Raw genomic sequence first — 18,569 nt, 5'->3', positions numbered from 1 at the left:
GCATTAAGCTCCCAGTTGCTGTGCAGCCTGTGACTCCATCCGCTGCTCAGCTGACCTCTGCAGCTGTCACTTTTGCAACCACGGAAAGCACTGCTGCCTCCACCACACCCCTCCAGACCTCCATCACCACCATGGCTTCCTCAGGCCCTCCACACACTGGCCCCACTGCTAAAATCACCACCACTGCTCCTGCCGTGAGCACACAGACGTCCTCATTGGAGGTCAAGCCGACCCGCCCAGTCACCGTCTCTCCTTCCGCAGCTGCTAAACTTTCCACAACAGCAGGACCCCCATCTCCTCCAACAGAGCCCCCCGTTGTCAGGCCAGAGGTGGAGGAGCCTCTTTCCACTGTCGGCGTGACTGAAGTCTCGTTGACCACCACTGTCGCAGGTACAACAGCAAGGATGACCATGGGCCCCAGCACGTCCGGGCTGAGCAGCACTCCCTACTCCGTCACGTCTCTATTCTGGCTCACTTCCTCCACCAAGCCCACCCACTTCCCCCATCCACTCTTCACCACCACTGCCACCCCCCTTCAGCCATCTCCAATGACAGCACTGACCACAAGCTCTGTCGAAGGGTCAACCACCATAACAACCCCTCCTCCTGTTGTCGCACAAACAACCAAAGAGATCACAGAGCCTACAACACATTTGGCAGCAGTCACTCCGATTGGAACCACTTCTAGTCCAAGTCTTGTTCCAGTCTATGAGACGTCTACAGTTACAGACAGGACTACTTTAACCAGCACAGCTACCACTGCATACACAGACACCAGCACAACGCCGGTAACAGTGGAACAACGTCGCCCAACGACAACCACACCCATCCCTTCCGGTTTACCAAGCACAGCCTCACCAACCTCAGCTCCTGTGGAATCAGGAGCTGTGTCTTTGACTACAGTTGCTTCACCTAAAACCACAGAATCAGTCACACCAGTCTCACTATTCATCACCAGTAAAACAACACCGTACATAAGTCCAGAGACAACATCGCCGCCGGCTACCATAGAGACAATTCTGCACACCACTCCCGCTGAACTGAAGACTTCTACAACAACCGTTCCTGAGATACCAACGTCAACCCTGGTCCATGTTGCGCCTACTACACCCGCACCCTCTGCTCCTACTTCAGCCGGACTGGAGTGGAAAACAACAACAGAGAAAGTGACCATACTTGAGTCAACTGTTTTTGAAATACCTATAGCAACCACAACGGCTGCACCTCCATCTCCAAAGATTACAGACACCACAACTTCTCCTTTGTCCAAATCCACACCCTATACCGAGAGAACCTCCTGGTCTGCTGCGGTCCCAACGGTGGAGACAACCACTCAGACCACAACTCCAAGACATCCAGAAATTCCAGGGATGTCCACCATGTCCACCGGTCCTCATGTCACAACGAAACAAACGGTGACACCAGTGTTTCCTACAGAAACCACCGCTGTGCCACATTTACCAAAAACAGAGAGCTCCACCCATCCTACGTCTACTGTGCGTACCTCAGAGCTGTGGCATTGGGAGACCTCCTCCACTGCAGTCCACAGCCCCACAGTGAAGACTACACCAGGGCTCACTTCTGAAACTGTCATCCATTATGTCACTTCTACGAAAACTACCGAAGTGCCTCATCTTCCTGTGACGTCAAAGCCAATTGTCACCTCTGCAACATCGGCCGCTACAACAGCCAAAACCACAACGTCTCCTGAAATCTCAACTGCAGAATTTATTACCACCACAACCAGGCAACCGGCTACACCCTCGCCTTCACCTGCACCAGGTTTTGCCGACACACTTCTCACCACCATCCCCACAAGAGCTCCACCAGGTGTTGTCACCACCACGCTCAGACCCATCGTTCTGCAGCCCATTACCGAGGCGACACATCCGGCGACCGGCAGAGTGGATGTGTCGTCGAGAGCTACAACCACGTCACCTCCGTCTGGATCTCCGCTGCACACAACTACTTCCACCGCAGCTCCGAGGCCAACGGCTGTCCAGGAAAAAGTCACCACCCGGCTGGTGTCCACCGCAAGAGCTACTCCTGCTACTACAACTACAACCGTCGCACGCACGACCACCGTCAGAACAACACCCAGAGTTCCCATCACAACAACAGTTACACCCAGAATCACGTCGACTGAGAGCTCAACCGTCAGGCCGGTCACTGCAAGGGTTACCATAGGAACAAGGCCCCCAGCAGTAATCTCCAGATCAACCACTCTCGGCCCACCGACTGTCACACCGAGCCCTGGCATGACAACGACGTCAGGAGTGGCGCCTACAACTGTCCCAACGTCCGCCGAGTCGTTCACCACAGCCGGCGTGACTGAACGCGTCGACACAAGCGGAGAAGTTACCACCGTAACCGTATCTTCAGCCGTCCCCACGACAACCGCCGGAGAGTCAGCCGCATCTGAAAAAACCCTGACAACCAAAAAGAGTAAAGTGTCGCCATCCACATCCCAAGCGGTGACGCCTCCACCTGAAACACACCTGATCTCCACCCAGACGCCTGGTGTTCCCACTCCGACCTCACTCCCAGGAGCCATCTTGGTCCAAACTGAGCAGGACAGAGTCGATCGCACCAGTCCAGGTGCGACGACGCCTCATGCACCGGCGTCGCCATACACACTACTGGAAACGACCAGACACGCAGAGGGCACAACATCGTTGGCTGTGTCATCTACAAGAATGTGCACCGTAGGTCCAGTTAATATACCCTTGCATTTCAGTCACATAATTAATAATTAGTAACAAGACAACTTCTATCATGGATTTATTTGTAATTGATATATGATTTCCATCACTTTTTCTGACCCATTTATATTTACATTTGTACCGAAAAAAAGCCATACAGGAACATTTGGAAAGCTAAATTTCAAAATAAGAGCACTGACTTCAGCAGCAGCAGGCATGTGTATTCATATTTAACAGAAGTATTTTGTGCATTTTGCAAAACATACAGTTAATCTGTGTTAAAATAGTCAAAACCTATGGTTCACTTACTATTTTCTTTGTAGCTTTCAACCATATTCGTGGTCCACTGAACGAATTCTTTGGTCTTACGTGGTCGTATATTGTGAGGGCAACATACAGTATAGTATATAATCACAATTTGGTACTTAGTAATGAAGAATAAAGAAGTTTCAATCACTGAAGTAGGTCACGGTATACTGTCAAAACCACCCAAAATAAATTACAATATATTATCACACATATGCTCCCATGGTCTAATATGAACATCAACATTTGACATAAAGATTAGGTACATTTTTAGTTGAGTATCTGTCTCTGTGACACACTAAATGGGAGTTTATTCTCCGTGTTTTATTTTTTGTTGTGTGACTTCTGCGTTTTCATTTTTTTTTTGGTCCAGCCTCCGTATGCAGAGATTGTGGATGAATGCACAAAGTACATTTGCATCAACAACCAGCTCGTCTTGTTCAACAAATCTCAGAGCTGCCAATCCACCTCCGACCGTCCGAACTGCGGCCTGCTTGGCTTTGCCATCCTGGTCAATGGAGACAAGTGCTGCCCAAAGTGGGACTGTCCATGTAAGGAAAACGTCCTAAAAATGACACTATGTTCCATTTTTTTGAATTTATAATCTTGTGTCACTTAAAATCAAAGAAAACCCACTTGCAGATTCAGACTCAGCCCATAGCTCTGCCTTTTTTAATCTGACTGGACTAATTCTTGATGTTGTTTTTACATCCCTTCAGACTAGTGATGTTTTCTTCAAATGTATGGCTATGGCAGATACATTTTTTAAGCTGCTTTCAGCTTTCATTGTTGTCTCGCCTGTGTGTTCCAGGTCGCTGCTCGATGTTTCCGGATCTGAATGTGATCACATTTGATGGGAACAGCGTTGCCATCTACAAGGCCGCCTCATACATAGTGACCCAGCTGCCCAATGAGACTGTCAGTGTCCTGGTTCAGGAGTGTCCCGCCGACTCAGAGTCACCAGTAAGTCAATATCCCACTTAGCTGGTTGAATGATTGGAATAAAAAGACACTGACTTTTGTTTGTCATTGTTTTTAACCCTGATTTTCTTTTCAAAGCTCCTCTGGAATTTCACCAACCTGTGTTTGGTGGCAATCAACATCACGCACAAGTCAGACCAGATCATCATCAACAGGCTGCAGAGGAGGGTTAGAAGCACTCTCTTCTCATCCTGATTTTTACTTTGTTTTTTAACTCTCACATTGGCATATTATAGCTTTCTAACTGATAAAATCTGATGCACTCTTTCAGCTTTACGTCAACTCGCGGTACGCTAAGCCTCGATTCAAAAAGTTTGGATATGAGATCTACGACACAGGCAACATGTACCTGATCCGCAGCCCGGCTGGTCTCAAGCTGCAGTGGTACCACAGCACCGGCATGATGGTGATCGACAGTGGCAGCTCCCACAACAAGCTTCACACCATGGGCCTCTGTGGTAAGGGTAGAGTTAGTCTGCTTTGCCGGCCTAACCTCCAGACGCTGCAGTGGAGGGTCTGGCTAGTCCACATAGCATTCAGGGATGGGAGAAAAAAACATGCTCTAGTTTATTGGCATTACTTTAACCCTCCTGTTGTCCTGGGGTCAAATTTGCCCCGTTTTTAAAAGTTTCTGCATCCGAAATTTGCGATTCTTTCATCCAAATGGTCCAAATATTACATGGATGGTTCCATATAACGCTTCTTGAAAGTTAAACAAAGGATCAGTTCACTACTTTATTGAATTTGGGGGGTTTTATCCCCCCCCCCCAAAAAAACACGGGTGGTCGTAGCTCAGTTTGTATGGAGTTGGGTTGGGAATCAGAGGGTTGCTGGTTCAAGTCCCCATACGGATCAAACTGGTAGGTGGAGAGGTGCTAGTTGGCACTGCCAATGTGTTCTCGGGCAAGCCCCCCACAAACACTCTGAAATCTCCCCATTTAGTGCATGTCTACTGTGTACTGAGCTTGTGTGTAATTCAGGCCTGTCTAATGTGTGACAACAGAGGGCAAATTGTAATTTTCCTTTGTCGGATTAATAAAGTATACATTGTTATTATTATTAGGCACTAGCAGCTTGCCTGGGTTGAACTTCCTTGATATTAGGCAGTTACAGAAACCACATCTGGGAGCAGGATCCATTTGTCACATTGAGGGATTCATACAGTATATTCAATTCAATTCAATTCAACTCAATTTTATTTATAGTATCAATTCATAACAAGAGTTATCTCAAGACACTATACAGATAGACCACACTCGGTTCTAGTAGTCTCCTCCAGAGCAAGCAACAGTGCGACAGTGGCGAGGAAAAACTTCCTTTTAGGCAGAAACCTCGGTCAGACCCAGACCCAGACCCAGACCCAGGCTCTTGGTAGGCGGTGTCTGACGACCGTTTGGGGTTAGAATGTTAGGATTAGTATATCCTGGCTTTATATGTACATGTCGTGTTTTTATGAACCGCCCCTCAGGTTTCTGTGATGGAGACCCCACAAACGACCTGACGCTGGCCGACGGCACCACAGCCGCCCCGGGTGAAGATCCGGCTGTTTTCATCGACAGCTGGCAGGTTCCCAACACCACCAGCTACGTCAGCCACAGCCGCCGCCGCGAGCTCAACTGCTCCACCAGCGACTGCTCCGTCTGCCTGCTCATGCTGCAGAACGCCGCCTTCTCCCCCTGCCACGCCTTCGTACGTTAACCTCTCCTCACACAGGAGCCAGTGAATGTCTGGTTCTGAATTCAACTCTTTTCTTTTTATTTCTGAAAGCTTTGAAAAGCTGCTAGTAAAGTTTTATTTCAAAGATAACCAATGTCTCAACGAATATTAACCAGTTCCTCAAGTCATATTTCTGTATTTAACCCTCGTGACCAACATTCAGTTTTTTCAAAGTTTTTTTGTCGATTTTGGGGGGAAATTTTAGTTTTTTGTTTTTTGTTTTGACCAAGTTTTTGAAATTTTCCCCGACATTTGACACCTTTTTCCCCAAAGTTCTTTCTCACATTTGACAATGTCTTTGTCGATTATTTTTTTTGCATTTTTTTAGAGATTTTTTGTTTTTCCCCCTACATTTCTATCACTTTTTTTCAGTTTTGTTAACTCTTTTTTTCTTTCTTAAAATGCCATGAAAATAAATAAAACACCAAAATTCAATGAAAATAGCTGACCACTTATTTAACTTGTGAGGAGCAATGTTTAGAACCATGCACGTTATGTTTCTTTTATCAAATTAGTTGAAGGAAACCCAAATTTCTAATTTAGACACTTTTTGAAAACGGGTCAAATTTGACCCCTATGTCAACATTGGCACTTTTCTACCAATATTGCTCTCTCACTTCTCTTCAGTTAAAGACATGTTTGACAAATAGATCAATGATGCGTATTAATGAGATCATGTTAAAAGACTTATAATTAGAGGACTCATTGGTGAAGATGCAATATAATTCCCTTTTAAAATAATTTATTTGATTGTTTCTTTGTGTCCAGGTCCCGCCAAGCACCTTCTGTGAGGTTTGGGTACGAGATGCAGAGTACGTCAACAACCAGTGTGTGGCGCTGGCTGCCTACGCCACTTCTTGCCACAAATTCAACATCTGCATTGAGTGGAGGAGTCCAGATCACTGCCGTAAGACTGCCCTTAAAACATTAATCAGCACTCACAGCTGCTCTTTGAGCAGGAGGGACACTCTTCTGTGTACAGAGCTTTAAAACACTGCAACTCTAACTGCAGTTACAAGATCTGGTTAAATATCTTTGACACACCTGGTGTGTGTTTTCTGTTGGGACAGACTTTGGTAACCATTGCAATTAGTATAAATGGAGTACATTAACCAACTTGAAACTGAGCAGAAGTTGGATCAGCCAGAACTGATGGCTTGTCACCCACACAGGGGATCAGTTTCCTCAGTTATACAGGGTCTTTAAGGCAGTGTGTGGTACTGTAACAAAATGTGATGGTGTGCATTGGTGAGTCCATTTTCTAGATCCCAGTACCATTCAGAACTAGTCATTCCACCATTATCTTTTAAAGTGAAGTTTAAAGTAAAGTAGTCTCACATTGCCAGACTCACTGAGATGAGTCTGGCTACACCACAAATACATCCTACGATAGGAAAGGGAAGAAAAAGACGCTCTGAGTTGTTTGCACTTCTTTAAACCAATCACAATCATCTGCAAAGCTGTTCGTTTCATAGTCAACAGTAAACTCCATCAACACAACAGTGTGAGGAGTTAAACTGGACGGACCCAATAACTTCTGAATAGTTATAGGCCAGCCGCCAGCCAATAAGGGTGCTTTATGTTGGCAGGATCATTTAATAGGCAACAGCGACTACTGTGTGGTACTTTTTCTGATAACATGGTGGCAGAAATTTTGCCATGCCGGGCCACCATTACAAAATCAACACAGAGGACAGACTAGACTAGGCCTGCCTTGTTGCAAGATCCGAATTTTCATCAGAAGTTGCTCTTTTTACTAACTAGACTACAGGTAAAGTGATGTGTTTGAGGCTCTGACACGTTTGTGTCTCTTCCTGCAGCCTTCGTGTGTCCTGACAGTCTCCGGTACCAGGCGTGTCTGCCGGCCTGCACGTCTCAGTCCTGCCCCAACAACGACTTTGACTCGGACCCGGACCAGTGTTCAGGCGTGACCGAGGGCTGTGTGTGCCCCGAGGGAACGCTCCTCCACCGACCCTACTCCGCCCTGTGCATCTCACCTGAGAAGTGTGGTAAGACGACAGTTTACCTGTCCGTACAAAAGAGCTGGAGGTCTCCAACTGGAGACAACAACAATAGACATTGATGGCATTAGAGTGTTAGAGAACCTCAAAAATACATAACTAAATTATCTGTCTTTCATCTCTTTGATTGATGCTTTTCATCTGTTTTTTAACACAGAAATTCAGAGTAGTTGAATAGTAGATTCTTGAAACTTTACATTGACATTATTATTAAAAAACTAGTGACAATGTTCTAGATAATCAATGCTTAAACCTCTATAGAAACGGATGCTTTTTTGTCTAAATGTCATACCAAAATAAAAGTGATACAGCTCCCATGTACTTTAACTCTCTGGGATGTGCCACTCTCAATTTTCTGTTCCAAGCGTCAGTGTGATTCTAGGCCTTACTGAGACAGAGCTACAGAGGTTTTCTATTTCTGTCAAAAACCCACTGTAATCACATCCTGCTGGGCTACAGACAATACCAATAGCCTACCATAGCCACATGTCTCAACTTACTACAGAAAGGATCCAGAAGCCAAAAGACTCAAAAATGGATTTTACATGAATTTACTTTAACAGATATGTCTGTGTGTTTTTCTCATTTCCTAGAAAAATGCTTCTCAAATACAGAAACACACCCACATCAATCACACACACATAGCTGAAATAACGCAGTACATAAATATATACAAATAAGGAATTGACATGGCTGTTTGTGTGTGTGTGTGTGCAGCCTGCACCGACAGCTCCGGCGCTCCTCGTGCCCACGGCGAGGTGTGGAAAGCCTCGAAGGACGCCTGCTGCATGTACCGCTGCGACAACGACACCATCGTTCCCGTGGAGTATAACTGCTCCAGCCTGGCGGCGCCGGCGTGCCATCGAACCGGGGAGGTGATCATCAGCCTGGCCGACGACACCAGCTGCTGCCCGCAGAAAGTCTGTGGTGAGGCCGTGTGTGTGTGTGTGTGTGTGTGTGATGGGGGGGGGGGTCCTAAGTTATGCTACTACTACTACGCGCTCTTTAGTTTAAAATTTTACAGCATCACATCTGAGGCTCATTACATCTTTTACTCCTTCTAATAACACAGAGTCTGACGCTCTACATTCACACACACAACTCATCATCTTACACCCACACCATACACCCCCCCCCCCCCCCCCCCCCCCCCCCCCCCCCCCCCCCCCCCCCCCCCCCCCATACCGCCCCGCCTCCGTCTGACTGCCTCCTGTTTCTTGTGTTTTCTCCCCCCCTCCCAAGCCACCTCAAAAAATTCCTCATGTGACCACATGACCCGTGTGTTGTCTTGTGCATTATCATGTTGTCATTGTGTTGCACATGAATCTGAAGCATAAGGAATAGAAATAAGTGAAACAGCTAGCCTGCCTCCGTCTGAAGCAGAAGTATCTTTGCTGGTTTAAGACCGCCGCAGTTGTTACTGTCCCGTCCAGCGCCCACGTCGTTTAAATAGCAAATGCACCTGCACCCATCTGTGCACCCATGGGCGTGCTGGTCCTACAGGGAGGTGTGTTCAGGTGCATTCTTGGCGTATTAGTATCTTGAGGCAGTGGAAAGTGATCGCGCCGTTGAACAACAAAAACACACCTATGAATTAAAGAAGACACTAAGTACAACAGCCTGGAGCATGGAGCCTTTTTTTCGTCCGTTTAACGCAAATTATAAAAAACTTAATGCACCTAACGTTAAAACAGGGCCCTAGATGTGTCATTTAGTGAGTTTTAAAGGTGCTAGCAGACACGTTTACTTTCTGCACAGTTACTCATGAAGCTGTGTATTCAGTATAAGTCACTAGTCGCTGTGACAGTTGGTTCTTTTGGAGAAAGCGTGTGGTGGCGCTGTTCCATAGCTGCCGCCCGGAGGCTTGCTCCAACCTGAGTCAAATTCCTCGTATGTGTCCTCATACCTGGCGAATAATGCTGGTTCTGGTTCTGATTCTGATTGTTGTATTGTGTGCAGTGTGTAACCAGAGCCTGTGTGACCTGCTCCCTCCTGGGTGTAAGTACGGTGAGAAGCTGGTGTCGTACTACAGACAGGACTCCTGCTGTCCCGACTTTGTGTGCGGTGAGTTTTCTGATCAATAAGCTTTGATCAATAGAGTTATGGCTTCTCTTACCAACCAACTTTCTTATTTCTCATTGGCTATATTAGCCCTCATGCATAATCTGGACTGTGGTCATAACTGCTACGTCTTACAACTTATTCCCTGTTACATGGTGTTCTTGTTCTTATCCAATCAGTCAGTTTATAGGTTATTATCTTTATATTTTGTAGTCATAGCTAATATTTTATCATGATCTACTGCACTGTTCAGTTTTTCCCTCTCATTCCACACAGTCTACCATAGTATCTCACCTTATCGTGGTCATTGCATTTCTGTGAGTGATTTTACAAAATTAAATAAGCATATTTCCTAAGATGTTGAGTTATTCCTTTAATGTTTCTGTGTTTTAGAGTGTGATCCGGAGCTCTGTGAGTCGGACGTCCCCCCCTGCAGAGACGACCAGGCTGTGATCGCCACCCGAGCCGACGGCAGCTGCTGCCTGGCTCACATCTGCGGTCAGTTCATACTTCACTTCTCCGTCTTCGGGGTCACAATCAGCTGGCAGGGTCAGCAGCAGGTTCACTTAAAGCCGTCAGGGTCTTCATGTGTGAAGTGTGTGTTTTCTGCAGTGTGTTCTTCCTGTCCGGAGACCCCCCCTCTCTGCCAGGCCGGCGAGGTGCTGACGGTGGACGCCAACACCACGGACCGCTGCTGCCCCGCCTACCAGTGTGGTCAGAGCACTTTTAATTTTTACATTTACAGAATGGGTATTTTAACATTTAAAAAATGGGACTTTTAAACATAAACAAAAAACACGATATTATGATATTATCACCACTATCAACTTTTATTTAGTTCTCAGAGGTACAAATAAGGGCAAGGCCTCATTTTAAGTGCAGCCGAGATTACACACAAGAAATACACCATAAAAGTCAGAACACCAACCGAGCAAGAAGTCCAAAAATGACTGGAATAAAAAAACAAACAACATGCAAGTCACTCATCCAGTTCTGTAAAACCAAGGGCATGAATCAAATAAATAAGAAAAGAATCAAGATGAAATGGAGGACATTTAAATTACTAACAACAATAACAATCAGAAACACAAATATTTAACACCATTGCTTTAACTGCCCATATCTCGGAAGAAAATGTAATTTAAATGACTTTTTATTTTTTATGGCTATATACCCTCGGTTGATGTACTGAAAGCGACATGATACATGTTACATAAAATAACCTTGCCAGAACACTCTGTGCTCTCTTTCTAAATATTCCTGTTTTCTGTTTCTAAATTAAACACATGTTTGGGATTACTGCAATTTACTCAAATAGACACATAACAATATTCTGATATGATGAGATAATGGTTGCTAAGTTAAAATTGACTGGTGTAGTATGCTCTACTGCAGGGGTGTCAAGGGCCACACTAAAAAAATGAATCCCAAGGGACAGACATGTATAGTTTACTGACACAAAAAGTCAAATGTCTTTGACTGTCTTATTGTATGTCTCATATAGTCTTCTAACTTCCACAGTTTTATTGACACAAAGCCCTAAAAAGTTCCTCAGCTATCATAGAACAAAGTGACAAAAAGGTTAAAAAAGGGACCACGTAGGCGGCCTCCAGCTCACCGGGTAAGAGCGTGCGTCCCATGTAGGCTGAGTCCTGCGGCAGCCCGGGGTTTGAGTCCAACGTGCTGCGTGTCATCCCCCATCTCTCTCCCTCTTTCCTGTCTATCCACTGTCATTGCATAACAAAGGGAAAACCCCCCTAAAGATATCTTTAAAAAAAAGTGACAAAAAAGTGTCGAAAATCTACAAAAACGCCGGAAATGTATATTGATATGCGGGCTGGATCACAATTTGCGAAGGTCTTGTTTGACACCTGTGCCCTAATGCATACAGCTGTGAAATGACTGGTTTTGCTGTGTGTGTGTGTGTGTGTGTGTGTGTGTGTGTGTGTGTGTGTGTGTGTGTGTGCAGTGTGTGAGCCCTACAGGTGTCCTCTGCTTACTTGTCCCGTTGGGATGTCGGTGGTGTCCGTGTCCAGTCCAGCTCGCTGCTGTCCAAACCAAACATGCGGTACGACTGTTGTGGAAGTTTTGTGTACAGCAGGAGGGGAAAGTTGTAGAGAGTGAGACTTTGTTGAAACACAAATGAAAGACAGCCTTGCGACTGAGTCTAGGTTGGTCTTCGGTGGGTTTTTAATTATCCTCTGCAGAGCATAACAAAACGGCGAGAACAGTTTCACCGAGTTAAGAGCAGTAAACGGGGGGACGAAGTCTGAGCGAAGTCAAACAGAAACAACATGGTCTTATGTTCTGTTTTCCCTAGCAGGAAGTGACCTGGTTTGGGAACATGCCTGCTCTTAGCTGAACAGTTAATCATAACATTATACAAGTTAGAGCCGTGCATCTGTCCCCCATCCTCCGAATCTCTAGCGGTCACTTATCTGAGCCGCTAAAGACAACCCGGTTTGACCCATTTGGTCACGTAGAGAAGACAATGTCCCAGGTCTGCACCCTTAAACCCATCTTTCAGGAGGGACACATACACAAATGAATTGAAAAAAGTCATTTAACACAAAAACATAGTTATTAATAATTCATGATTATAATAGCAGGATATATGAAATCATGCTTGAGTGTATTTTTTCCCATTACAACTCCCACAACAGGAACATTTTCATATGAACTCAAAGGTGCAGTTAAATCAGTGTGAGAGTCGGTGTTTTGAATAGGTTTCATTTTGGCTTTCGGGAGCCGGACATGGCCCTTTGGTTTATGATGACACATCATTTTGGTGTTGAACACAGTTTAAATGTGGAGATGATCCGTGTTTCTTTGTTTTCAGAGTGTTCCTGTGAGAAGATCGCCTCCCCAAAATGTGGCCTGGTAGGTTTTAATTTTCAGTCTCTTTAAAAAATATTGTTTATGATATGTAGAACTCACTGGGTCAGACAGTTTAATGTACAGTGGCTTGCATAAGTTTACACATCCCAGGCTAAAGTTGATTAAAAAGAGGAATAAAAAAACATCTTTTGCAAATTAATTTAGACATGGACTATACAAAACATGCATCTTGACATTTTTTTGGAATCAAACCAGTTATTAACTAAAATTGAACCATACTAATCTCTAGGGGGGTGTATACGTACGCCCCCTGCATTTTAAGGAAGAATATTTATTTATGTACAATACATTATTCATTTAGAAAGAAAATTGGTGTCCTTAAAAGGTTGGATTTTTGTTTTTTTTAATCAACTTTAGCAGGGGTGAATACAGTGGGGTGTGAAAGTTTGGGCACCCCGGGTAAAAGATTGTATTAATGTGCGTAAAGAATCGGTTGTCTTTGTTGTTCTGCAGGGAGAGGCCGCCCAGCTGGACCGGGCCTACATGTCCGACCCACAGAACCAGTGCGCCTGCAAGAGATACAAGTGTGGTGAGAACTGCTGGGGAGGGTTGCTGGTTCAAATTCAAGTGACTTTGATAGAGGGCACTTGGCTCAGCATTGCTGGATCCCTGGAGTCCATGCTATAGATTTGTGCCACAGCCTTCTCACTTTGGCCTGTGTGTGTGTTTAGTCCCTTTGGTCCTGAGCCGGTCTCCCTGTCAACGCCTTGTTTGTGTGTTTGTGTGTTTGTGTGTTTGTGTGTAGCTGAGTTTCCATCCACTTGTCAATCAAATTATCTGCAGTTTGTGTGTTTCCATCCAACGGCTTTAAAGCCAATAACAACCTGTGGTGATGATGTCTCATGCTGATTTGAGATCAAATAGGTATATTGAATTGATTTGAGACATTTTAAGATGTTTCCGTTCATTTTCGCACTGAATCGCACAACATTTAAGCAAACTTCTTGAACAAAGTGTTTCTAGACAAAATGGACCCCCGTCTACATCACATGATCAATATTGGACACGTTGTAATAGAGCTCATGTTCCAGCTGATAGCGACATATCGAGCTATAATAAGAAAACAACGACGCTATCAACAAAGCGCTGTGACGATGCAGATGCAACTTACTTTTCATTATCCCTCCGGCGCCGCTGCGAGACTCTTTTTTGAGACATGTCTCTCTGTCTGAGCGTCTTCCATTGACTCCGCAGGACGTCCCACGGCTTGTCCTAACCCTTGCCGGCCATTTCCTTCACGGGTTCTTGATAAATTAAATTTAGAAAGTCTCTCGTCTCCTCGTCGATCCACTTCCATCTGTCCTTTTTGACACCCCCCCCCCCCCCCCCCCCCCCCCCCCCCCCCCATGTGTGCAGACAGAGAGAAAATTATGTGGGAAATGAACTACAACTTCTTCTTCTTTGTTTTGTGGTTGTGAAATGACCTAAAACTTTATCGCAATTCATTATTTATTCAGAAAATAACGTTTCCATCAGCGTTTATCGCATAAGCCAAATATCATCAAAATCAAATCTGATGAGACCGAATGAATTGTAGTCAATATTCATGAACTTCCATCGAATTTGACTGTTTCCATGATGCATTTTCATATGATATCACTTAATTTGGATGAAAACGTGTGGATGGAAACGCAGCTTGTGTCTGTCTCTGTGTGTCTTGTTTGAGATCTGTGGACATCGGCCTCGCTTCTTCCCGCAGTTCCTCTCTTTGTTTTAGAATGAAACATTTGGTCGCAAATGGTGTGTGTAGTGTACTTTTCTCTATGTTGTCATCTGGACCAATGTTTTGCATTTTTTAGTGGCGCTTTAAATTAATCAACACTAATTAGTTCACAATAAGAGTGTGACTTTGATAGCTGCGCATTCTGCAATCGCTGCTTCACATTTTCTCTCAATACAACAATCACGCACTTCACATGGACTTAATAAGAAAAAAATATGGAAACATATTCACACTTATAATGGAAAAAAATACAATTAAATAACAATGGGATGAATAGGGTATAAGAAATATATAATATAAGAAAAATAAGAAAGCAAAAAGCGATTTTAATCAAATTAAATGTTTCCAGTCCATCAGAAAATGGGCAAAAACATTGTGTACACTGTGACCTCTGACCTCGGCTCTGTGTGTGTGTGTGTGTGTGTGTTCAGTGCGCGAGCCGGTGTGTGTTTTAGGTGAGCGCGGCGTGCTGCGGCCGGGTCAGACTCTGGTGGAGCACCATGACGACGGCGTGTGTCACAGCAGGCAGTGCAGCCGCAGCCTGGACCCGGCCAGCGGCTTCCACCTGCTGCGCTCCAGCCGCGTCAACTGCTCCGCCCACTGCCAACCGGTGAGAACACACACACACACACACACACACACACACACACACACACACACACACACACACATGCCATTAGTCCAATAAAAAACATCACAGCAATTCACATGCATTCACGTTAATGGCACAGAATTCTTATACGTCGGCATCCACTTTTGACATTTACACAGATCTAATATCTGACAGCATCAAGATCAAATTCTGTATTTTTCTAATATTATCTTTTCGTAGTTTCACAAAACTATTCCTGCCTGTCTGTGTTTCAGAACCAGATCTACATCCCCCCGAAGGACCAGACAACATGCTGCGGTGTTTGTAAAAATATTTCCTGTCTCTACGAACACGAGAACGGGACAACGGTTCTCTACAAGGTAGGACGTCAACTAATTATTAATCATATATTACCAGTAACCCTGAATATTTAACATACATTCGTTATACATGTCGTATCATCTGTAGTTGCGACTGAGCTGTTGTATGTACCAAAGTGGGTCCTTTAAAAGAAAAACTTCCATTTACTGGCTTTTTCACCACAGCTTTCAGTCCCGTCTCACAGTCTTGATCAAAAACTCCAGACTTTAATTTCTGGTTGTTGAAATTTCTTGTGACTTGGTTAGAAGTGTTGTTTGATGAAGAATAATTTGGCAAAGACTCAACTTTTATGTTCCAGAAATCAGCTGTCAGGCTTTGTCAACAATGTGAAATTAGTCATTTTCCTTCCAATAAACAACATAAGGTAACTCATTCCTTAAAGAAATTGCATTAATTACCATGAGATGAATGATGATCATACCACCCTACGTGATGGTTTTCAATAACACCTGCTGGTCATGTTGTCCCAATTTAATACTCATGAACCAAACCAGTAAAGAGTAATCTCGTGTTTGTTCATTTAGTCAAAATGCTGCACTGCAGGTCATATTAACGACAAGCTTGTCATAAGGGCCAGGTGTTCAAAGGTGAACTGATCGGATTTTGGATAAAATCTTGAAAAGGGGTTTAAAAAGGGGAAGAATGAATCTGAAATTAGATTAGATAACAAAATCCAGTCCTTGTTTTAATCTGGACCATACCTTCAGTTTGTGTTGTTCAAAACTTGTCAGAAGGATTTGGATAACTTTGATCCAATAAAACAGGATTATCCTGATCCCAACAGGGGGGCAGGATTTCAAGGTGGATTACAGGAAGAAAGTATCGTAAAACTTGAAACATTAAGAAAATAAGAAACACTTACAGGGACCCCATGCTGGTTCTTCTACCTGTTCTTTAGCTGGTAGCCCACATTGGGATATGTAGTCCCATTTAGAGCACTGGTAATCAGGATTTGGTAATGTTGAAAACTGTTTATCTGGATTAGAGTGATCCAGTCTAATGTTGCTTTGAAAAACCTGAATAAAAGTAAGACGGACAACCTGACCCTGAATAGTCCAAAATGGGATTTGCAAATCCGGATCATTTCGATCTAGATTAAATGTTTTGAAACACTGGAAGAATAAGACCTAGACGATCCCTAAATGTGGTTTTAGTCCCTGTGGGTGTGGCTCAGCCAATCAGCAGTAGTAGAAGCTGATGTTTTTAACGCTGTCGTTGTTGTTTTTTCAGCCGGGGAAGTCCTGGGTGTCAAACTGCGTGAAGTTCGACTGCGCAGACACTCTGTCCGGACCCACGCTCATCACCTACTCCTACAGCTGCCCCCCGTTCAACGAGACAGAGTGTATGAAGGTCCGTCAGCACGCACACATGCACACACACACACACACACACACACACACACACACATACGCGCACGCACGCACGCACACACACACACACACCAGAGTCAGCCATCTCATTAAATTAAGATAAGATAAAACTCTTTTGTCTGTTCAAATCGACAGATAACATTCCAAATAAAATAATAGAAACTGTACATCTGTATGGTCACCCAACAAACATCTCTCACACACACACACACACACACACACACACACGCACACACACACACACACACAAACAGATTTAAAAAAAAAAAATTCAGCAGGAGGAAAGAGCGTGGTTTTCACATTAAAACAGCCAGAACGTGTCTTTCACTTTATGAGGTTTTCAATATTAATATGAGTTCCCCAGCATGCCCAGGTCTATATAAATGAGACTTCAGATACAGTATTAGGGGACCACTAAGGTCTATATAAAAGAGACTCAGATACAGTATTAGGGGACCACTAAGGTCTATATAAAAGAGACTTCAGATACAGTATTAGGCGACCACTAAAAGAGAAGGCATGGAGTTTAATTACAGGAGTACTTGGAGGTAGATACTAGTTTAATAAACTCATGATTGTTCTGGATAAGTACTTAGAGACAATAAAATGTGCGAATGAAAAGACAGATCCTTTCTCTCAAGAAGATTTTCTTTATTTCTTTCTTTCTCAACATTTTGACTCTCCTCTGCACTCAGGTTGGTGGAACTGTCGTAAGTTACATGGACGGATGCTGCAAGACATGTGAGTATGTGATCTGAGCGTAGCAGCAGTCCTGTAGTTAGCGTAGCGCTGTAGGCTGACACTGAAGAGCACCTTCACCTGCCGCTCAACATGCTTCCAACATGTTTGCCCTTCAGTTTGTATGTTTCAGTCCAAAATCATCAACCAGATTGTCTGAATTGGATCCTATGTGTTTCCTGCTGTTTATTCAGATTAGAGAGATATGTGAGTGTGATTTTCAGTGAATTCAGGAAAAATTAAATAAGAACAATATTGGAATCAGATGACTCATTTCATAGTGCTAGATGACAGAAGTAGCAGTCACTGAAAAGCATCACATACAAAGTGGGTTTGTGGTTTATGTGCTGCAGCTTACCTTCATGTACCAATCCCACCAGGTACTGGATTCCCTCTGTTCCCCTTCCCCGTTAGCCCCCTGACTCCCACAGTTAACACAAACTGTGAACGAGGTACAAAAACAACAAGGCTTGTCAGTGCCATTGTTGATATTCAACAATGTACTCCCTCCAAAAAATAAATAGAAAGATCATTAAACGCACAGGAAGTCTCACTTCAACCTGCTGATCTCTGCAGAACAGTCCTCTCAACTGCTGTCTCATTTCAGGTCTCAGTGGACGACAAATACACAGAAATGATAAGCATCAAAATCACAACACGCTGCCGAAATTCTAAATCTGTACATTGACAAACATTGACGGTGCAGATGTTGCATTCTCATCTTTTAATGAAGCTGTCAAATTCTTAAATACGTTTCTGAAGTTTTTTTATCTTTAGAAAAGATGTCACAACATCGTCATTAAAAGGGGATTTTTGAGACTTAAAGGAGGCGGGGACACAATCCTTTTTGTCAAAAAAGGCCAAAAATGATGTCACACTTGAGAGGACAGAAACAAAGAGTTTACCCCCCCCGCCCCCTCCCTGTGGATCACGTACATGTACTGTACACGACCCATTTAGCACTGTCTGGGCAGTGCATTGTTGATTGCCAACAATGTACTGTTGGTAGTGGCCCACTAGTCGGGCTTAGACGTCTGCATGTGTCATTAGATCCTGATGTGGGTTGGTGTCGGGGGGGCG

The 18,569-nt window shown here is 44.3% G+C and overlaps 1 protein-coding gene across 1 annotated transcript in view; it reads left to right on the top strand.

Annotated features, from left to right (window-relative positions):
* The window catches only part of LOC117954511 (otogelin-like), an 84,107-nt gene that overhangs the window by 60,919 nt on the left and 4,619 nt on the right, over window positions 1-18,569 (top strand). Inside the window, 19 exon segments of the mRNA XM_034888415.1 lie at window positions 1-2,705; window positions 3,382-3,559; window positions 3,820-3,971; window positions 4,068-4,157; window positions 4,261-4,447; window positions 5,458-5,678; window positions 6,474-6,612; window positions 7,526-7,714; window positions 8,444-8,653; window positions 9,686-9,790; window positions 10,181-10,285; window positions 10,400-10,501; window positions 11,757-11,855; window positions 12,627-12,667; window positions 13,139-13,214; window positions 14,840-15,018; window positions 15,276-15,380; window positions 16,612-16,731; window positions 17,447-17,492. Coding sequence (XP_034744306.1) covers window positions 1-2,705; window positions 3,382-3,559; window positions 3,820-3,971; window positions 4,068-4,157; window positions 4,261-4,447; window positions 5,458-5,678; window positions 6,474-6,612; window positions 7,526-7,714; window positions 8,444-8,653; window positions 9,686-9,790; window positions 10,181-10,285; window positions 10,400-10,501; window positions 11,757-11,855; window positions 12,627-12,667; window positions 13,139-13,214; window positions 14,840-15,018; window positions 15,276-15,380; window positions 16,612-16,731; window positions 17,447-17,492 — 5,049 coding nt within the window.

This window comes from Etheostoma cragini, chromosome 1, assembly GCF_013103735.1.
Source record: "Etheostoma cragini isolate CJK2018 chromosome 1, CSU_Ecrag_1.0, whole genome shotgun sequence".
NCBI lineage: Eukaryota > Metazoa > Chordata > Actinopteri > Perciformes > Percidae > Etheostoma > Etheostoma cragini.
This window is presented reverse-complemented; position numbering and strand designations above follow the sequence as displayed.